The sequence below is a fragment of the Bombus fervidus genome, chromosome 4 (assembly GCF_041682495.2).
Source record: "Bombus fervidus isolate BK054 chromosome 4, iyBomFerv1, whole genome shotgun sequence".
Lineage (NCBI taxonomy): Eukaryota > Metazoa > Arthropoda > Insecta > Hymenoptera > Apidae > Bombus > Bombus fervidus.
In genome coordinates, this window is record NC_091520.1 from 14880869 (window position 1) to 14904434 (window position 23566).

Consider the following 23566-nt stretch of genomic DNA (forward strand, 5'->3'; position numbering starts at 1 on the left):
ATTATCTGTGGAATTACATTTTGCTGGAAGAAATGTTTTAGAACGTAGCATTTGTATTATTTCGTTCTCCACTTCAAATTGAACAAGCAAATTGTATTTATGTAGAGAATTTTACTACGAAAATTTCTAAAGAAATGAAATTTAAATAGTTTATCTCTGTTTTTAAATAAAAATTTAAGTGGTTTATTTACATATTCTATTTTTATATTTTTGTGTATCATGAACTCTGTGCGCACTTTTGCGCCTTTAAATTCTCCACAAATTTTTCGCGACAGTTTTCTCGAATTAAAGATTTTATCACTTGCGTCGGAATGATAACATAACGCGACATCCCGCATAAATATGCGATATATTAATTCGAAAATAATAAGATAAACTTAACCAGATGAACGTAATATACCTAATCCAAATGATCATTTCAAGATATCTACAATGTGTTTCGTGTTTAACGATTATTCTCAACGGATATGAGTTTCTGTTTATTTGCACAATCTCTTCGCTTCCTATCGCTCTCCGATAGCAATTTACGTTTGAAATGAGTTTCGTAGTTTATTGAAACCATAGCGTCGCCGAGTGTGATATAATCATAATAACTTCTCTTTTAAAAATAAGCAGCTGATAGAGTAAGTAAAAAATGCAAGAAAAAAAGCAATAAAATCACTGTACACATCTGTTTAGAAAATTCTTCTTCTTTGATGATTTTAGAATTTCATATTTGCACTTCGTACATTTTCCAATATATTTTCCAATGTGTCTCGAATATGAAGGTATAATCAATAATTGTTAGGAAGCAAATGGTAAATCTTATACAATCAAATTGTATACCTACTCGTATAATTTTTCTTTTTAATAATTTGCAAATTCTAAATTTATACCTCGATATAAATCGACAAATATAAATTAATTGTTTGCTATAAATTGAAGTTGATAGATCGCTACGTAAAAGTTTGTTTATGACGCTTTCGTTATGATATGCGTCTTTACTCGTTGTTAAGTAATGTTTAATTATTTCATTAATTAAACAATGTATCTAACGTAGAAAAAAGTTAAATATAACACCTATGTTAAATCCGATAAAAAAGAAATTCGAGCCCGTCTGTAAGGATAGAATCGTTCGTAAATTTTTAGTATCCGCACACGGCTACTAAAGGCACGACTATCAGAACGTCAGTGCGGTCACATTGGATGCAAACTAGTAGTAGAGTCTGATTTTAATCAGACCCAAGGATGATATGTACATCTTATACTTTCGATACATATATCGTTCCATTCGCTGTTCTGTTTACTGTTACGAAGTCTTTTCACAGATAGTTTCTTAGAAGAGATACTGTTTTACATATAACAAATAATATATGTATGTATACCTACAGAGTGTTCATACTAATATTTCGAACGATTTTCTTCCAACCTTTTGCAAGAAATCAATGTAACAGAAAGAAGTTACAAATTGAAATTGATCTATGTCGATTGGACAATGTTTGACGATAATGAACATTTTGAAAATATCGTTTTCTATCGCGTTACGAAGCTAACGTAGCTTTGTTTTTTTTTTTTTTATTTAGTGAAATTGTATACTTTCTTTTCATCAAACTGAAAATGATACTTCTATTCACAAAGTGATCTAGTTTATGATACTGGAAGTAATAATACTTGTCTTTTTCGCTCAGTTTATTTTTGGACAGTGTATATACGTACAAACACAACACGTTGAAAACATTTCTCACTTTATCCCTGGTCTAATAAAATCAATGAGGATTAAACACATTAATATACGATAGTATAATTTATATGTACTAAACTTGAAAGACTTTTTTTTTTTTAATACATGTTCAAGCAACATTTCGTCCTTTTGTAGAAATTCCAATTAATAGCTTTAGTTTAATTGATTTTCGTGAGCTACTGCTCCAGTAATTATGTTCAAGCAACGTTCTATGTTTATCAACTTTATTAATTTTAAACAAAAGTACGTACATTTTATGTTTATGGAATTTATCTCAATATGTTCAACGATATAATGGCAAAAATCAAATATATAATTCCATTTGAAACATTTAGGAATTCACTATGAAAAAAGTATTTTCCAAATATTTATTATCACTGTGTGTTAATCACTCAATACAGATAATATGTGAAATGTTAAAAAGGAAACCCTGTATGTATATATGCATATATGTGTATGTAAATAAGCTATAAAACATAAACCAATATCGTGAGTCAATGTTAGTGTAAAGTATCGTTTTCGCAAAAACAACGGCCATTGTGTTAACATGCAAAGCGTTCAACAAGACTGACGCATATTCTACAAATATAAAAGTTACCTGTGTGTGTGTGTGAAAGCATTTAAAAAAAAAAAGAAAGGTGTTGTATATTTATATCGAGCACACTCACCGTTCCTCTTATCTCAAGACTTATTTTTTATCTTTTTTTCTATTCATTTACTATCTACTATACATGTATGCATCAAGTATAACCGCTGCTTTTTCCTCGATGTAATATCTATTTGAACGAATGTGCATCCAATGATATCGTTCTTGTTTGGAATCGATGTAATCTCGTTGGTGTCGAATAGCCACGGCACAAGTTTGTCTCTTCACACCGCCGTGCCCTAGTGAAATAATAAATTTGCAACGATACGTCTACAATGGCAGAATGACACGATGTACCCAAGCACGCCTAGTGTGAAACAATTTTTCCATTTTTCTTTTTCTTTTTTTTTTATTTGGTCTTTCGTGAGAAAAGAAAGCACGTCGAGCGCCGAAAGGAAAGAAAAGAAAAGAGACCAAATCCGCTCGATGTGCAGCTTTTTATCTATGTGTGTCTGCTTGACTTTTCTTTCTTCTATTTTTTTTTTTTTTTTTTACGGGATACCGGTGACAAATTGATCCGATATCCCGTAGAGTTGTGTCTAACTACTTATCCGTGTCAGCGAAATTGCTACTAGAATCTCGAAATCAGGTCTGGCACGAACACAAAACGAGTAAATATTCCTCTCAACAGTTTTGTATGTGGTTTAAATTTCGATGGGATATTTCATTCCTTTACGAATCTTTCTCGCGAATGTTTCGTATAGCCTCGTTTGCCGAAATTATAATATTTACTCGGTGAAAACACATTGAAACGATATCGCGTATGTTAGAATACGGAGCTGGGTCGCCATTTATTTTCTTCGTTTTTAACTTTCTCCTTAAAAACGGTTTCTCCGTATACATATTTTTAATACAAAATTGTACGAAACATGTACGTTCACGGAAAGAATGGTCAACCTTGCTCGGTACGATACATACAAAATTAACAAAAATGCTAGTACAATACAGAGTTCTTCTTTATACAAACGCATCTATACCTACCAGTGCTGATAAAGTTACCGTAAACATATTCGGATAAAAAGTGCACAATTTTGCAATCTATTACTTTATGTAGACCAATAAACATATGTATATATGTATACAGTTTCTATAAAATACTGTGAATATTGTTTTTTTTAAATGTCTTCTAGTTACGTGTAAAATATAGTAAGATAACGACACGTAAGAGAAATATCGTGATATAAAAGAATAATTCGATACTGTGAGGTATAGAGGTTCCGAATAAAGGTTTGCGCAACTTTCGACTTTAACTCTACTTGGTCGCGTGTTTTCCCGACAAATTCTTTCCGAGAGTTTTACCGTTCATACCGCCTCTCGGCAGATAAAATCTACGCGATTGATTTTTTTTTTTTTTCTTTCATTTAGTTCGCGAGTGAACCGACGATCTGCGGAGCCCGAAAGAAACGTCATTAACTTTCCTTGATGCTCGCTTTCCCCTTTACTCGTCCACGCTATTCGAATTCAATAATCCTTTAACAATTGCGTATTCTCGATTCATCGAACTTGAAACTCTTGAAATTTTTATTTCTCCGCGAATTAACGATTCTTCTGGAAGCTATCGTCGAACGTTCGTTGCTACGTACGATATAACACGTGTGTGTAATTGATAGCAACACATATTTATAAGTAATAATGGTAATTTGTAAATAGCAGTGTACAAACATTGGAAGTTCGATGAGCCGAAGACGATAGAGTCATTGGGAACACTAATCCTCTCATCATAACACGATCTTTTTACATTATATTGGCTTCTATCCTTTCTGACGTTGTTTAACAAAAAGAAAGATCGATAAGAACTTTGCAAATGAATTCCATCCAGTGAATTACACAGCAATCGCCGAGTAAAAAAGAAAAAAAGATAGAGCTTGCTATAGATAAGTAATTACGAGCTGAAATGAGAGACGAGTGTTGATAAATGAGAGGATTGAGGATATCACGAAGATTAAAGGACAGTGAAGACATCGATTAAAGAAAAAGATAATATAAGACCGCGTAGAGTGGAAAATTGGCTCCATCGAACGCAATAACGTGTCGTCCAAGTGCTTTTTCGTCGGGAAACGCGCCGGTCTAACGATTGCATCGTCGAATCGGATCTTATCCTTCGACTGGCAGTGCTCCTTTCGCACATCACTGCAGTCCTGGAATGCTCGCTTATCAATAACGAATGAATGAATGTGCTTTTCTTTTAGAACACAGAGAACACGCAGGGCACCGAAACTTAGGCAGCGATACGAATTTCTGTAAATGGAGGTTCTCGATCACGATTCGTGTGTGCGTCACGTGTATACAGTGCACCAGCGATCACGTTTTGAAAGCACACCAAAGCAGGATAAACTGTTAAAACGTAGTCGTCGATGTGTTTCTTTCAATTAGATATTAACTTGTTTCACTTCTTTCTGTTCACATAGATTCTAGGTATGCCAATAGACCTTTCGATGTTCCTTCAGTTTCTTATCAGTTGCTCTGAGAATTTCTTTCTTTCGTTGATCGTTATCACATACGGCCGTCGATAACTAACTCTGCGGAACACAGAAATAATATACCACGTAATCGAATAATGCCATCGCAGTTCGTGTCGTGGAAATGTTAATTTCAATCGAACTACGTCCGTTCTAGGTTCTCCGCACGCTCTACCAATTTTTATCCACAAAAATTTGCGCATTCGACGTTCCGTAATTTCGACAAGTCGTTGGAGAAACGTCGACGCATCTCGCGGTCAGATAACTTCTCCTCGGTACTGCGTATAATTAGCGTAAATACGTTCAGCAGTGCAACTACGAAATAATTCGATCGATCGTATCAGTTACACGTAAGGGAGTAGTTACACTACTGAATCTATAAGACGGTAGACTTGCAACGATCAATTTTTCTAGACCAATTGCAAGGGATAAATGTTTGTTTCGTTTAAATATTCATAAAGATTACTTCGTTGTTATTCATTATTAATAGGAAATTCGTTATCTGACAGCAACGACTTCGCTCTAAACTATTATACTCATTAAACTCCCAGTATTAATTTCTCACGCTGGATTACGCAATCCCATTATGTTTTACGCAGTTGGCTGCAATAGTACGATCTATTTTCATTTTTCAAGCCGATTGCTCGCGGATATCTTTCGGAATGCAACTGTTGGTTGCACGATCAATGACAACTGTTTTTAAAAAACGAAAAAGAGAAACGGTTTACGAACGGTGGGTAAACGATTCTCGAGGAAAAGTCCGATAAAGGTAGAAAGAAAATAACATAATTGGGAAACTGAGAAAGCACAGTGCCGGTCATAAGTATCAGGACCTTCCTGCTCGTTGCAATTATCGAGAAACTGCAGCAAATTGTACTATTTTAAATTTTAATATTTCAAGTTGTAAGGAACGTACGAAGGAATTAACAGATTTATAATAAAATAACTAAAGAAACAAAAGCAGTGGAAAGTATCCGATTTAAGTTAACACGGGAGAACACGAAACGTCGAAATACTTATGGCCCACAGTGTGCGCAGGAAGAAAGATTATTGCAGGCAGCAGCGTGCCGCAATTCGTGAGCCAATGATGAGTTCAGATCCATTCTTTCACCATTGGCGGTAACTTTCTGACGGATTTCGTGTCGGTGTGTTACAGGCAATGTCCGACAGCGCGCATTGAACCACCATCGTTGAACAAAGCCGCCGAAACTTTCGTCACACACACGAATTACCTGCTACTGTCGGACCTTGCCGAATCTCGTTCTCTTTCGCTGCATGTGCATTGTGTGTCGGTCGCTCAGTCGAAAAGAATCGAGCAAAATCCACGAAACTTTGAATCTTTGAATCGGGTTCGATCCTCTCAGAGAGAACTGTAAAAGCAACTAACGAATGAAAATAGTTATGGGGGAAAAAAAAAAAGAACGAAAGTGAGATTAACGAAAAACAGGAAAAGAAAAAATAAAGAAAAAAGAAAACAAAAAGATAGAAACGAAGGATTTAAAGTTTTCGAAAGATGTACACGGGAAACAGTTTCGCGCATTCAAGAGAAATCTAAACGGTCTTTCCTGGCAACGTCCGACAAGATAGAAACTCTGCAAGTTTTCGTAGCAACTGGCAGCCACGAGAAAGGCAACGGCAGAATGAAAACGATGAAGTGCGAGAGACGAGAAAGAAAATGCGTGACGATGGACGATAATCCGGGGGTGTGAGGCCGCGGTACTCGGACGTCGGACCTTGCCGTGCTCGATCCGAGAAAAGCGCAGAACGCTTTTGTGATTGCACTTTTCAGAGATACGTTTTTACTGTCTTCTTTCTAACGCTCGATCGCCCCTCCGTTCTGTTTCTTCTATTTTTCATCGTGTCATGCCGCTTCATGCCCTGTTCTCCTACGCGCGTTTCTTCGTTGAAGGATTTTTGATTTTTCGCAGCATTTTGAATTATGCGGATACGCTATCGTCTAGAAGTTCATTTGGACACTTCCGAATTTTCGCAAATATGTAAAATTGTATTTCAAGAGAAAGCGTTTAATCTAACTTCGGCTTGTGATCTTATGTCAGGCAATCGTGCAAAGTTAATAGATAAAAATAATAATTAATCGGTATAAATAAAAGAACAAGAATTCGTTGTTTTAGTTTCTAACTATCCTGATTCGATTTTTCCAAAGAACGTAATTAAAGAATGAAAGTATGTCTTACCGGTGTAAAGAGTACGAATTCGTGATAATACGACGAAAATTCTACTTGGTAAACGAATATTCAGTTCTTTTAAGTCACACGTTGATATTAAGCTTCGTGATCTTTGAACGTGAATGAATTTTTGTCCCGCGCAGACATCCGAGTTTAAGTGATTTCGACCGTGTCTGTTGAAAATTTTGGGATCACAGAGCGAGTGAAACGTTTCTAATCGCACTCTTGAAGTTTATACGATTTTTAAACTGTTAAATATCTACCACGAACAAACGTGGAACTCTAGAACGATGCAGATATACTTTCTGTTTTAATTTAAAAGCGGAATAAGAGCAGATGACTCGAATACACAGGCACGAGTATAAATATGGGCTAGTTGAATTTTTAGCAATCGACATTTTTACTATTACTTCAACTATATAGTCTGAATTACGTATTTATGTTATTAATTATAAATTATGAATGAATTACGTCCGTTCAGTTTGTTTTAACTTCGTGTCACAAAGCAAACGTGTTTTATATATTACATCGAAGTGTCACCTCTTAAAAATCTTCAACAGATTTGCCAATAAGTCCTGAAATAAAAATGCCAGTCCATATTTAAACCACCTTCTATATAACCACTGTCAAATGACCCCAGTTAGGAGATCGGGTAAAGAACAAACTATTAAGAAACTTTCTTCGATCACTATCTTTGAAAATATAACAAAGTCTGTGAACAAAATCGAAATATCTTTGAAAACATAACAATATCCGAACGTTCGGATTGAGTTGCACTAAACGTCCAAATACTTGTGAACGGTAGCGTATAATTAACTTGGCTCTCTCTTTCCTCTTTTACTTCTCTTTCTTTTTCTCGTCCGTTTCAGTTGTTATCGGAAAGTTTATTGATTTTCTCTTGTTTCTTTTTTTGGCAGTAGCGACTGTAATCATGCTGCAAATCAATGGTGCATTCGAGGTGTACGAGCTGTAACTAGAGTATATACCCTGATTAGACTGCTTCGTTGCTCGGTCGTGCTTGTTAACCACGTGTACGATTACTTTGTATGATTATAGACGTATATTTTATTATTCGATTAGAAACACGATACACCTGGAAATTTAGTTAAATGCACGTTATATGCATACGTCCCCCATATGCGGCCATTCTGCTCAGCTCTATTATTACCATCTGTTGGGTGATACTAATTTCAATTTGTAACGCAATATACATTTAGCGAGACACGCCGAAGAGAAACGCGTGCTCTGGCTCGATCTTTTAAATAGCATCAATGTCGCATCACGCCTTTTAGCATCGATTAGTCTTCTGACACCCGTGTTCTCGTTTAGTTCCGATCGTCGAAAGTGGGCAATTATAATTCAATCGTTGATAAAGTTGCGTACGTCGATCGATTATGCAATGTATATTGGAACGCCGTTTCTCGAGGTTCTAAATATTCTTAAGCAGAACTATAACGCGTATTTATCGATCCTCGAAATTCATTAGGAAACGCTACTTCTTACGGAGACAACGTGTTTATCCGTGATAGACTCTCCATAGACTATATAACTAAATAGCGTGTATTTAATTACTATCGTTGATGAACAGCGCGCAGGAAAATTGTATTGACGCTCAATTTAACGTTTAACAAGTGATATAGGAAATAGAAGAAAAAGAAAAAAAAAACAAAAAAATGGATTGATATTTATAATTCTTGGAAAAAATAGGTGAACATTAGGAATTCTCGTATGATAACGAATATATTAAAAAATTTCGTAGGTATGACATTACGATTCGATATTTGATGAAAATCGGTACTTTGAAACACTGCCTGTACATATAATTAACAATAACATATACATTGATAATACATGGCTGTAAGAATGAAATAATCGAAGCAGAATCGTTGTACTTATCGGGCAGTTGTAATTTCCATTGTCATATTCGAACTTTCAGCTCGTATTTCATTGTAATACGACACAATTCCACGTCCATTCTTATATCAAATAAAACAATTTCTTGTAACTGAATAAAATTAACTTTTAAAATTAACTCAAAGGGTTATAATTCGATCGATTGTCTGGTTATCGAATGAAACCTCGAAGTTGGTCCGTGAATTATTTATTCGGATTATGGAAGATCGGTGCAATACATTTTCGATTGACTTCGAGGAAATTGTAGTGGAAAGGAAGACATATTTTTCTTTTCTCTTTTTTTTTTTTTCATTGAAATAATATGAACTCGATTACAATTTTAAAAAGAATAGAACGTGGAGAATGTTTTACATTGCTGTTCGAAAAAATTACCGCATTACGTCGACTTCGAGGTTTCGTGATATTCGTTCTTTTTACATGTCAGTTTAATTTACCACGTATCGATAACGTTTTATCTTTATGTTATTCTAGATAACGAACCGAGTTTATTAATTTCATGTCAGCCCTTTCAGATCGGTATATTAACAATTAACAAGGCACACGATCGAACGCAGTGAATCTGAAAGGGTTAAATGTCGCTCTTCTTTCCGTAAAGACATACAGGACAGCAGGTTCGAGGGACGGTTCGTTTTAAAAGTATAATTGCGATCAGTTGATCTCGCGTAAGTAACGAAAAGCAATTGTGACGTCCGTCCACACACGATGTTAATTTCTTTTCACTACGATGCGTTTCACTGTCACTCGGTATATACGTACCTCGATGAACACATCATTACACTTTATGTATCATTAAACAAGCCCACCAATTCATAAATAGTGGTATTGAAGATTATTCAAAATTGATTATCTCATTTTATTTCAACCCTCTTTAAATGCTCTTCTATTTCCTTATGAGAAAACAGATTAATCACAGTCTCATGTACTGTCGTGTGTAGACAACATATGTAGGTATAATGTAAGGTGATAATTATTATAATTAGACCGTGGATATTGGATTGAAGATTATTCAAAATTGATTATCTCATTTTATTTTAACCCTCTTTAAATGCTCTTCTATTTCCTTATGAGAAAACAGATTAATTACAGTTGCATGTACTGTCATATGTAGGCAACATATGTAGGTATAATGTAAGGTAATAATTATTATAATTAGATTGTGAATATTTATTGAAATTCATATTTTTAGAAACACAACTGAAGAAGTGAAATCTATGCAGAGATCTGTTTCACTCAGCCAAGTGATTTTTTTTATATTGTGCGCATTCCTACACCTTCAAATTGTCCATAAAATGTATAAAGACCCTCGACGAGCTTTTGTCTTTTTGCCCTTTTATTGCGAGATAGTTAAAAGGAACGCAACGTATGCGTCAACGTCAATTACGTAGCTTTCAGCGCGAAATGTGAAGGATAAGGATATTATGTAATCCGCTATCTATTTCAAGATAGAGAATATAATGTGAATTCAGATATGATTATTGACCTTTCACATTCCACAATTGTATTGATTTCAAGTAGTGTTGAACATTTTCCTACAATTGCACATTCAACCTTTGTATAGTATTTCCTTCTTATTTTAACTTGTAAATTATGCGCTAACAATTTACCGGTAGAAAACCGGAGACTTTCTGTATATTTATCTATGGATTCACTTTACACAAAGTAGGATCTATGAGTTGAAAGTTTATTTCATTGCGTTTGAAAATCTTATTAATAGAATTAATTCTTTTTTAATGTTACTGCAGTAAATATACATATGGAAATGAATATTTGTTGAAGTCTTGTTAGTAGTGAACATAAGCGACTAGATCAATATGTTCTTTAACGTACAATAGCTAATACATTTACCAAACTTCAAACGCTACCATTCTATGAATGAAAGAATAAATATTATCTCTATGGAAGAGTGTTTAAAAACATCGTATTACTTTCTGTTTTCTGCTGCGGTCTCTCACAGAGCTAATAAGTAGAAATCATTCTCAAATTGTATATATGTATATATCTATCTCAATTTCAGACTTTATTTTATCTTCTTTATTTCTCTCTTTTTTTTTTTTTTTGGTTTTTATGTATTCTCATTAGACTAAAACTACTAGAAATAAATCTAATAAATAAAACTAATAGCTTGTGACAATCGATGCTTCTATTATTCTTTCCATATTTATTATTCTCATAATAATGTGCAAACAAGAGAATGCTTTAAACGCAAGGTCATGTAACTTACCCAAAATTTAGAATCATTATATCTTCTATTTAAAAAATATCATACTGTTATTTTCATTGAAGAGAAACCAAAAAGAAAAAAATGTCGTATATACCACGATTCATGAATTGATTTCACGCATTACAAAACATCCTTTCTTTAACAGATTGATACAATCGTGATACATTTTCCTTTTCACCCACGGCTACGAAAAATTTCTCTCTCTGGCTCCACGTGATCATACGTTGCCTCGTTTCCTGTTCTCGTTTAAGCCTTTGAAGCATCGTTGTCGAAGGGTGCTCCATAAAAAAGAAAAAGAAAAGAAAAGAATCGAAGGACCTCTTCGTTTATAACGAGGAACAGAGATTACCGGCGCGGTGGCTGTATTCAATGATCGACGCTTCTTGCGAAAACTTTTATTCGTGATACAGTTGTTCGCTTAGAAACAAGGTAACTAATATCACACAGAAGTTTTTTTTTTCTTGAATGCGTGCTTCAAAGGATTAATTACATGTTCGCTCGTTCGAGATGCGCTCGAATTATTTCGTATCAAAACGTCTTTTAACAAAAAGGAAAGAAAGAAACAGATATTGATTAAGATAAATGTTATGAAAAACTACTTTAAGACTTTTTAGATAAATTTTAATAATTTCAAACATTACGATATTCAGATGATTCAGATGACGACGAATTCAGATGAAATTTCTAGTTAGAACGTTGCTAAAATGTCCGTTTTCTAATCCCATTTTCCAATCTAAAATTTCTAGTTCCACGTTGTTTAAAAGAATATGCTTCTGGATGAAGGATATCGAACCGATAGAACGACGTTACTTCACCGACATAATATTCGCCGTAAATGAAATTTTCTTGTCGGTGGACAAGACGAAGCAAGAGCGAAATGATTCGATCGCGTCCGAGCGGGGCGAGCCCCGTGTGTTACGGAAAGTAAAATAGGAAATTGTGTGTGTGACATTGTAGGATGAAGAGAAAAAAGACAGCAGAAAATTCGAGAAAAATGATGAAATACCTAGCGAATTCGAGTGTTGCTTTTGTACTACGAAGGTATTTACGATCACTAACGTTCTTCCTTAGGCGGCACTACATACACCAATGGGCTGTCGAGAGAATTGGGACCAAGGGGACTAACATTCTTTCTTTCACTCTTCATATTTTTTTTCTTTTTTTTCTTTTCTTTCTCTCGTCTCGTCTTGAAATCTGTATTATGTTACGATCTCTCTTTGCTGCTTTGTGCCTTCGCCAGCGATGTCTGATCGATAGAGAACACGTACTATCGCGCGTGGTGGTAGTATACGTTTGTCCCCTGGCTTCTTATTTATCTGTCCGCTACTACTGTACGTTCTACTACAGCCGATGCACGGTTTTGTACGTATGTATAGTCCACTGGGTGTATGCACTGCCTCCCCCCTTTCACCTTCAACAGAGCACAACTTTTCCATTGACACGATACCAGTTCATTCAAAAGCTTTAGACGCAACCGTAGCTCCTGCACTAATTTGACTTGCGTGTAAACTCGCAATTTTGTAGGTCAAGGCACGGGCATCGTCATCGTGCTTCACGTCGGGGGCGAAATCACGCCACTGAACGAAACACGATGCCTTTGGTTCTGGCCGTACACCAACTCCTTTCACCTGATCCTAAATAGAAAATATTATAATCTGCCCTACGAATGAGTTTATCCAGCGAGCAACAGCTTGCTTAGCGATGCTAGGCGATCGCTTCGAATCGAAGAGCTTAAGCGATGTAAAATTAAAGGGATAGAAAATTTATATGATTTCAGAAAATCCTATCTCGACGAACGTTTCATAAAAATTACTTCTATTATAGAAATTATTTTCCAACAGTTTTAAATGAAATTTACGTGACTCTTAAGATCGTACATGTATGTTAAATAATTAATTTTAAAATTACTTTTAGCTTGCCAGAGGAAATGTCAAATGCAGACATATTTTTTAAGCGTAGGTAGCTTCTTAAGCTCGATTCAACGAATATTCGTCTCTGTGTAATCTTATACATATCACGAGTTTTTGCTATAATTGGGAACGATAATTATATTTAAAATTGTAGAAACCTGAACAATATTCAGGTTTATAAAGGGTTAAAAATGGATATTTGAAATTTGTCTTTGATTTGATTCATACACAAACTCATTTTAAGATACATGTACGACACGTACGTACGATACTTTTGCCCGTGAAACTGGGTACACTGATCGTTGGGCATATTATAAGTACTAGGTATCTGCGAATTAAAGTTTCTTTTTGTATTATCCTTATGAAGTAATTAATATTTCTCTGTTTCAAAAATAAAAAAAGGAACAAACTTAAAGAAAAACATCATAAAAAAGTACCAATATTATTTTCTTCCAACGATTTAACAGTTCTTTGATTATTCTCTAACAACGCTTGGAATCATTATTGCAATAACTTGCTAACAAGCCTTGTACGTAAATTTTAATTAATTTCTAATTGTACATGTCCTACTAAGATTACCAATGCTGAGATTTTTATACAAAAAATTTCTTTTTTTCCTTCTTTTTATCTCTTCTTCGATGATATACTCGATCCAATTAACACCGCAATGAATTTTCTTCATCTTTTCGTAACGTATTTTTCGTGAATTTTACTTTCTTGTTAGAATTTGAATAATTGCAAAACATTTGAAATTGCATCCTCGAATTATTCGCACATGCCTACTATATAGTATTTACTTAGACCGATCTATACTTTCTCTTTATTTCTCTCCGATGGATAATTTCCTGCTTTCAAGTTTCAAACGAACATAAAGTTTGCACGCTAGTGTCGTGCATGAATCACGCTGGCAATCGTACGAGTAGGCTAGAACGAAAGAGAATTTACTCGTGTTCAAGCAATTTGCTTGCAGGCTGTTAACGATTCGGACAAATGTCTTGACACGAAACGCCGTGCTCCGACTGGAACACATTTCACTTCGAGTACTTCCGTAACGAATATTCGCTACGACGTACCAACTTTACACGATACATTATTTCGTACTATTCATGATTTTCCGGTGATTTCGCAACGAGAGCAATAACGCGGTATGCAGCATGTATACAAATTATTTCCACGTTGCTGTATCTCCGTTCGACATTCACGTTCTTGTTATTTTAAGGAAGGATCCTCGCGTAACAAAAATGAAAGTATGTAACTTTTTGTGAATTTGTTTCAAGCTAATTACGAGTCGCATGAGACGGACAACTAGTCTTGAGGTATAAATGTAATTTTCGCTATTTCAATTCATTCCTATCGTTTACTAACTTTTACTGAGATAACAATTGATAACTGAGAAAACAATTGATCGACATAAATTCGACTTGTCTGATTTACCCGAGAATGTCCTTACTTCTAAACAGAAACGTGTATCGATCAACCGAACGAGACTTCTATTTCGTTTCTACATTCTCGTTCGAAATTCCAACTAACTTTCTCGGAAATGTTCACCTCCTGGAAGCAGGATATTATTTCTTCAGTGACGTTTATCTCACACGACGACTGGATGTCTTAAGCGAACGACATTGATCGACTTACCGATCCCTTTCATTAGCTCATTGGCTGCAGATAGCAACAGACACGCATACAATAGACTTTCATTCACCTCATCATCGTGCCGTGGCATGATCAACTAAAATGGTATATACAACCTGATTAATTAGCGAACGTCACGTAGGATCGTGTTTGTCGACGAGTTGCACTTTCATTTAGCAAATTATTAGTCACGATATTTTGCAAGGATCGCACGATGTTACTTACAATCTGTTGCTTTTTCTTTTGTTCTTTACAACGCGACATAGTGACAATGAAGTGAGATACAATCGCTGAATACATTGTATTCCCATACGTACGGTGTATGTGGTTGATTGATTGTACAGATATGTATTTTTCGATATATCTTTAAATCGTTGAACGATTACAGATCGTCGAATATAATTTGCAAGAGACTGATGTCTACATATTGTTAAGTGTCTATCGACCAACAATCGATCGAATAAAGAAAATTAATTTACGCGGAGCGTGTAGAATGAGGCATGAAATTATTTAGAACGCATACTGTAGAACATTTTTATGAATATTTTGTGAATATTCAATAAAACTTCTTGAAGCTTTACAAGCACTGTAATGAGATAACGCTATGATTATATATCGATAGAGAGGAAGCTGAAAATTGGAGAATATATTTATATAAAATCAAACAATTGAGAATATATGAAAAATATTTGCTGTTCATTTGCTAAGCATGCACCTAACAGAGATCGCAAGATTATTTGAACAGAAAATTTTCTGTATAATTAATAAATGGACTACGGTTTTTTATATGAATTTATATTTTTATAGATACAATTGAAGAACAAGTTAAGTAGAGATTCGTTTTACTTGTTAAAAATTATAACAAGTATTCTATTATATTTTTGTACACATATTATACGCTTTCTGTACATTTCTACGTATTCAAATTTTGCACAAACGTATAGCAATCCGTAGTCTATTGATAAGCTTCGATATCTAATGGAACCATGTTTAGCACCAATTGGAAAATTAAAACAACTGTTCATACCATATACTAATTTTTTACCAAATAAGTTTTACTAAATATACATATATTTTTATGTTTAGTTTCTTGTAACTTTTCTACGCGTTTTCAGATTGATTTCAAGTATTAAGGAAATTGCCACGGTTATAATTACGACGGTCTTGTCTCATTATAGCGTCAATGAAATTTCAAGATATTTCGCGCAACACACGCGACATACTCGTAAAATTTGCCCACAGTAAGCGTTCAAATATTTTCGCGAGTAAGTACGTACTCACTATAGTTATAAAGAATCTCCATAAACGTTCGAATGCTTTCGCGAGCTATTGCAAATCGCTCAACGACGTTACAATCAAGCAACAATCGGGAAACGCTGTTTCAAACGATTGCATCCCATTCTCTGTGTCACTTAACGAAAAATAGGATTCGAAATTATACGAATAAAGAAAGTAATCTCACGTGAAACAAATGCAACAGCTGTGACAACGACGAATGCGATTCTGCAGCTGCTACACTTGGTCACGTAATGCTATTAAAATCTCGGCGACCAAGTTTTATTTGAACAAGCGAAGTTCGCGCGACAGAAAATCGCGTATGAATTTCCGCAGTAGCTTCGATTTAATTAACGATGGTCCGATTCTGACATTGCTTTAATTTCAAACGAGATCATTGTTGCGCGAGCTGGTGGCCAAATAAAAGGCAATGCTCGAATTTCGTCAATAAATGATACTGTTACACGTATACAATCGTCACTTTCCAATTTCCAGAGCGTACAGTTTCCACTTCAAATTGACCACGTTTTTCCATTTCTCTCTCTCTCTCTCTCTCTCTTTTTCTCTAGTCGATCATTTTTCCAGTTTTCAATCTTTTCGCGGTAAACCCGGGTGAATCATTTCCAAACAGAAAATTTGAACCATGGAATGTACGCTTTCTACGAACAACGATCTGTATATGGATCGTTCGAACCCGTTACACGATCTCAGTCAAAAAATATAAAAACAAACCGAGGCGAAAGAAAAAAAGAAAGAAAGCATCGAAGAAACACAGAGTATTTCGTACAAGACGAAAGAAAGCTTAAAGATATCGTGTTACGGGTTCGGCAATACACGCTTGTTTCACTTTTCATCTTTTCAGCATGCTGTTCTTTTTCTTTTCTTTTTTTTCTTTCTTTTTTTAGAAACAGAACTACTCAGACTAACAAAGCACGATAACAGCATATACAGATTTTGCCATGATTCTCTGAATGTACTATACTATTGCGACTTGTTGCATCCATTAGGACAGTTGTGGCAAGCTTTGGGAATACGACTAACTAAATTGCAAACGTTGTTTTTCTTAAGTTCCGCACCTTATTACAGGCCCACATATATATGTACTTGTATATGTACCGTCTTCCTCTAATCTACTTAATGATCGTGCAAATGCGAAAATTCTGGACCGCATCAGGCGAGTATATAATACGGAAAGTAGAAAGGTCACGTTATACGTATAGATAGCGATTATTTTAGCCAGCACACGATACCAGTTTTCTTCCTTTTTCTCCATTAATTTTTAATACATGTATATACATACAGCACACGAAGAGACTACTTTTTCAATTAAACGAGCGCGACTATCGTCGTTAAACGGAGCCCGGAGCAATTCGTTTCACTCGTTCTTAGACTCTGATCAATTTAAACTAGTTTTTTAGCCGGTAGAGCGATAGATTGATGGAGCCGAAGAGAAACGGTGCAAAGGGCTGTTCAAGCTACTTTCAAACGTTATTACGAAGACCTACGAAAGAAAGACCTTTTCGTCGACTACGTTGTCGATTTAACGCTGCTGTAGTCCTTTAGATTTTCGCAGCTAGATTTCGCTCCTCTGTTTCAATAACGAGAGGAGCTTTTTAATGCCTCGGAAAGAATTTTTACATAAAAGCGAAACGAGAAATTGTGCTATTCGATGGAACGTTTCTGTCGTATTTTCCTCTCAAACTTAGAGGATACCGCAACCAGTCAAGATTTCTGGCGAGATTAACACGGAACATGTTCCGAAAAGAAGGTCGACCGATATCAAACGAAGAATTTATTAGTATAAAAAGATTCGAAAGTATTATATTTATATCGTTCTATTGCGGTTTACTTTCGGTTACTTTACTATTTTAAATAGCACATATTTTTTAGCTATACGGAAAGAGGAATTTGTTTTCCCTTTTTTATGTAGATTTTAACGACGATACGTTTTATTTTAATTGTCCGATGCTACGATAATTTAATAATAATTTAATCTATTCCTGAATTACCATTTGCGAATTCTATCTTAATGTTGATACATAATATTGACGCTCTCAACAAACGAACATGTTTATATCGATCGCATGTGTCACATCGGTGTAATCAGGTCGGTTATTGATTCCGTTGATTAGAAATAAATTAATATATTATTGTGGTATCGGATAATTACAATGACAATGTTACCATATCGTTGATTGCATCCTTTTTCTGCAGTTTAAGGATATGGTAAAGAAAATGGTACCATTTAAAAGACTATAAATTGATTCTAGTTTCTGTTAAAAAAAAATAACGCTTAAGATTTTTTACATTGATAGATTCTTCATTGATTACCAATTTTGCTCGCAACATTTCGTGCTATTGTCAAAATTAGCTCTTTTTTCATGGATCATTCTCTGTATATTTGATTGTTCTGAAATTGTGCTAGGTCTATCGGAATGTTGGTTCGTCAGAAAACGCATTCACTCTAACTCTTTGTCTTAATTGCTTATTTTCATTGGAACAAAGTTCTCTGAAGCAAAGTGCTCGCTTTCATATTTGAATAATAAAAAATCATTTTCTTTTTAATGGGAAATAGTCGGAAGAACGCAACGACCATACAAAGAAACATTTTACCATCGTATATTCACATTGTAATTATTTATCGATTAGCGTAATAAATAATTTCGATCTTATAATTAGCTACATAATTATAATATTAACTCATTCTCGCATTTTGACGATAGGAAAACATTTTTTTTTTAATGAAAAACTATGCAAAGAACGCAGCAGGGTTAAATCAACAATTATACAAAGAGGCGTACCACCATTGTATATTCGCCTTATCGATCGTCTAATGACTAACATATTAACGATGTTAATACCATAATTAGCTGCTTCGCGAATAATTATAATATCAACTCGCACTTTAATAATTTTTTTTTTTTATCGAAAATAGAGGATGATCCAAAGAACGCAGCAACGTTAAATCAACGATCGCACGAAGTTCCAAGTCTATTCACGTTACAACCATTTATCGACGAGAGACGCGCCGTTTAATGTTAAATTTTTAGGATCACAGCGATGTTGAAGGCGACGACGCTTGGCTATGCGGCGGTTCGTCTTCGACAAACCGAGACTTTTCACCTTGGTCGTGTTTCTAGGAATACAAAGAGTTCAGAGACGCGGAAGATATAATGCCACTGGCGACCAGCGACTTTCGTAATCCCATCTGCCAAGAGATGAAGTCGATGCGATCCGGAGGAATCATGTCGATGGAGCCGATCGCGCATCAGCAGATCTTCGCCGTGGAAACGAAACCGTCTCCGGCACAACCGGTGGATGTTCCCAGCTTTGGCAGAACGTACAACGAGCAAGGAAGCGTAGACAGCTCTGATACGTATGCCAGCTGTCAAACGCATCCGTCTCATTCGCAGGTATAGTACGGAATCGATTGGCCGTGAGAATTTGGCCAATTGAATTCGTGAATTCAATTCACTGAAATACAGTCGCTCGTACTAATAATATTCAGACACGTTACTGTCCCCGTATTTGTTGGTTCGTTAATAATAGAGAGGATGATTCAAACATAGCGTAGCTCGCTCTACGAGAATATCGACAATTTATCGTGGCTTGAAATCGCGTAAACAGTTTTGTCCTAACGATAACGTTTAATTAGATCTTTAACAAACAATGTTAACAGAACACCCTGGTTCGTGTCACGCTAATAGTCGGACCACTTATGCGCGTTCCGTGCTCTGGCGATTCTTACAAAACAGATTTATTTTGCGTAATTGTCTTGTATAATCAACGTCGAGTGAAATTAACGCGGATGTTTTTATAATACACCAAGAAACCTAACGTGTCACGTAAAGAAAAGAATACTTTTTTTCTTATTGTTATTGTATTCTCGTTTCTTACTGTATTTTATCGTAATTTATCGGAGAGAAAGGAATGAAAGTTATGGAGAAATTGTACGGTTACTTTTCTTTTCTATTTAATGATAATGTTTCCCTTCTCGTCGTCTATATAACTTCGTTCCGCATAACTTCGATTAACGTAAATAGTATAAAATATTAAATAAGAAGGAAGTGACTGTTCTCTTAAAGTAGCGTAAATCTTCCTATATTCTCTGAATTCACGTAAACTTCCGTGACTTTTGCTTTTTCCCCTCGGTTTATCCGTTTCTCTTTCCCTTTCCTCTTCTTCCCCGTTTCGTTTTATTCTTCCGCTATGTAAATTGCTTCTTTCGTTATATTTATCACTTTAGAAAATGCATATTCTTTACATTCCTTCCATATGGTATACTGAATCGCGATTAAATTGCTCAATCGTATTAGTATCGATTGTAGCAGATATCGTTGGGAAATATAAAAAGCAAACGTCGTTAGGAAGAAAATGTTTGTGTATTTTCAAGCTAAATCCGCTTTTATTAACGAAGCAGCAAATACAAAAATACTGCTGTGTCAGAAATACGAGTAACTGTACGTATCCGCAGCCGTGTGTCACGTTATTTCTACCTTTTTTTTTTTTTTATTTATTTATTCTTCGTTTATTTTCCCGTATGTAATAAGATGTTGATTAATGCTTGCACTTTTTCCTACTTTTTTCTTTTTTTTTTTCTGCTACTTTCTTTATACTTTTCTTATTACACGATTCTACTTGAATTTCTAACCGTAATTAACGTATAACGTTACTGTCCTCTTTGTCTCCGTATATTATCGTACAGTACGCGCAAAGTTGTTGTAACATCTTGCGCATATTGTTGCGTTACCGACTGTTTCATCGGCGAGAACGAATACTAATTACCATAGGTTTCTTCTGCTGGTCATTCGGCGGATAACAATAAGGTACAACGCTAACTATCACTTAACTCGAGAAGTTGCCGAACGAGCTAGTTCTTATCGTAGTGTGGACAATGCTGAAACTTTCGATTTAGAATACTTTTCTTTTTTTACCTTACGGTAGACGTTTTAAGACTTTTGAATAAAATTGTAAATAATTTATTTAGACGTAGCTTGAAAGATAGAATTAAAGATTTGCTTCGAATGAAGGCAAGAGTAGTTTAGGATTTCCCTGAACCTAAAATGCCTACAATCTAGAGAAGAATTTGACTAGTTTTAGAGAAATATGTGAGTGAGCTTTTGAAAATGGAATGGCCACATAAATTTGCAATAAAATTCAGTTGAAGAAAATTGTTCTGCGAATGTATTTTATTGTTTAAGAAGATATAAGAAACAACATTTCGAATTATTATGTCATTGGTTTCGTTATCTTATTATTAATTTCTTTAGTAAATATATATTTATTGGCATGTTTATATATTTGCCGGTACTCTTTGCGAGCATTCTATTACGCTTTCTATATTTGATACGCATCCTTTGGACGTGCGTTAAATCAATGATAATATTGCTATAAATAAAACATTCAAAAAGATTAAAGAGCAATTGGGTAAATTTGAAACCTATTGCATAATAAATTTGTTTATTTTGAAATACTTTTTTAATAAATTAACGAATATTTCAAAATACCAATTTTAAATGCCTGACACTGTCAATGATGTAGAATATCTTACAGAAATCTATAGAGAAAATCTTATGCTAAACGCGCTGTTTCACAGGGCGATTTGACCGAAGAAGCAGACAGTAATCTGTACGTGAATCCACTGGAAGCTGCGGAGAAGTGTGGAAATAGAGTGAAAAAGTCCGCTTCCGGTGAAGTTGGACGTAACGTCGGCGACGCGTCACCGAGTGTTGAATCGTTAAAGGACGTTCGTCCCTTCAACGAGGGTAGCAGGGTTACGTTAAACGACACAGTGCCCAAGCATAGAAAAATTCGCATTCAGCAGGTATGCTCGTTATTTGCCTTTTCATCGATCCCTTTCCAATTCTTCATCTTTGCACGCGTATCTATGGAACATCCGTTAAACGCTGTTTATCCACTGAAAAGTGTGAAAACGCTTTAACTGTAAGGAATTTTGAGAAAAATCCTTAACACTTTCGCGTACGAGCTGTATCCTAATTATACGATGCTGAGTGAATAACTATCAAAAATATGAAGTTTATTGTAACTTTAATGTAGATATAGAGTGCGGTTTATTTGAAATATTAAAAATTTAATTATTTTTCTAATTTATCTAAATTGATAGACTATAGATTTTAGTAAGTTTTCTACTAAAGGTTTCTTATCGTTTTGATAATTCTGATCTATTCTATGGTTTATATTATAATTTATTCGTTACTCTCATCAAATATAAATCCATTTTGCTAAATTATATTATCTTCATAGGTACAAGATTGTTCTATTTGTTGAATATTACAACGAGTACTATGTTTTGAGTTTATTTACATATTTTTGCCTGTTACGTGCGTTCTGTGTATTTTTGTGCCGTCAAATTTCTCATAAATCCACAGTCTGGTTGTACCATAAACGCGAAACAAAAACAAATTCGCTTTCCGTTTGATATACTGGTTGAACAAGGATAAAATACGACAATCGATCTGATTTATTATCAAACATAGGGCAAGTAGATACTATCAGAAATTTAATCCAATGTAATTTAAAATACAACATAGAGGAATGTAATTATTGCGGATAATTATTGACTCATCCTCGTAATTATTTATATCTAATCGCACGTATTCGACGTCGTTCCTTCGTAACCATCGTTGTGTCTTCTTCACTCAATCTCGTTATTTTCATCTCCTTATAGCTTCTTTCTCCTATGTATCAAAATTTAGAAAGTCTCTGGATTTTGGTAAAACTGCAGAACCAAAAGTGAATGTGTTAGCAGCTAACAAGTTTAGAAAGGTATTCTAGTCCGAATAACTAGTATTTCACTCGATCTCTAATGATATAATTATTAATAACGTAGTTATCAAGGATGTGATTATTAACGATACAATTGTCATTAAGAACGTACTAATATTAAAATATAATAGTTATAAGTACAATTATTAAGATATTATTATTAAACTGACAATGAAATGAAAGCTTCTTTCTTTTTTGTTTATTTCGATCGTTTAACGTCGCATAGATCACTTGTATGAATTATTAGCGACACAAGGGCGACATTTACCATTTATTGTACAGTTTGGTATGTTTTAGGCAGCGTAGTAGGTTTTCAGTCGATCCATTGTCCTTTAAATTGTCTCTTAAGACGGCTCTTATGATGAATTGTTATCTATTTATGATGTGCCTTCTGCGATGAATGACGATGTACTCCTCTTCACAGATTAAAGGGTCTTTGTTTGAGAAGATATTGGTGAGTTTCGTGCAAGCTATTATCAATCTGGAGATTACGACATGGTCGTGTGCCTTGGTAGATTAGGAACAATGCTCGAATTCAACCCTTGTACACGCTAATATTATCTATTTAAATTTTGGAACTTGGAAAGCATTTTCTATTTGATACTACATTGCACAAATAGTCGACTCACATTTTCTGTTAATAATCGTTCGTTCGAAAGGTGAGGCGCAAACAAATGAACGTTATATCAGATTTCTAAATCCAATCTTTTTCAAGATGCTTTTGTCCTTAGTAGCGATGAAACGATTGCAAATGTTCATACGAATTCATTTTTCTATGGCTGTACGGTCATAAAGAAATTAAAACTAGACAGAAAGT

General features: G+C 34.8%; 1 protein-coding gene and 1 long non-coding RNA gene across 12 annotated transcripts in view; one reads left to right on the forward strand and one right to left on the reverse strand.

Moving 5' to 3' along the window:
* LOC139986297 (uncharacterized) overlaps nucleotides 1-15222 on the reverse strand; it is a 70624-nt gene extending 55402 nt beyond the window's left edge. For both annotated transcript variants that reach the window (XR_011799611.1, XR_011799609.1), the window contains exon 1: nucleotides 15212-15222. This is a non-coding gene — a long non-coding RNA (uncharacterized lncRNA). The remainder of the gene's footprint in view (nucleotides 1-15211) is intronic.
* Nucleotides 1-23566, forward strand: part of Shab (Shaker cognate b) — a 66748-nt gene that overhangs the window by 31813 nt on the left and 11369 nt on the right. For 4 of the 10 annotated variants that reach the window (XM_072001496.1, XM_072001489.1, XM_072001487.1 and 1 more), the window contains exons 6-9: nucleotides 12104-12187; nucleotides 19104-19376; nucleotides 20754-20789; nucleotides 21560-21787. In XM_072001496.1, the coding sequence (XP_071857597.1) occupies nucleotides 12104-12187; nucleotides 19104-19376; nucleotides 20754-20789; nucleotides 21560-21787 (621 nt within the window). Of the gene's footprint in view, nucleotides 1-12103; nucleotides 12188-19103; nucleotides 19377-20753; nucleotides 20790-21559; nucleotides 21788-22651; nucleotides 23204-23566 lie in introns of all 10 variants that reach the window. The other 6 variants (XM_072001492.1, XM_072001491.1, XM_072001494.1 and 3 more) reach the window with 3 other exon arrangements.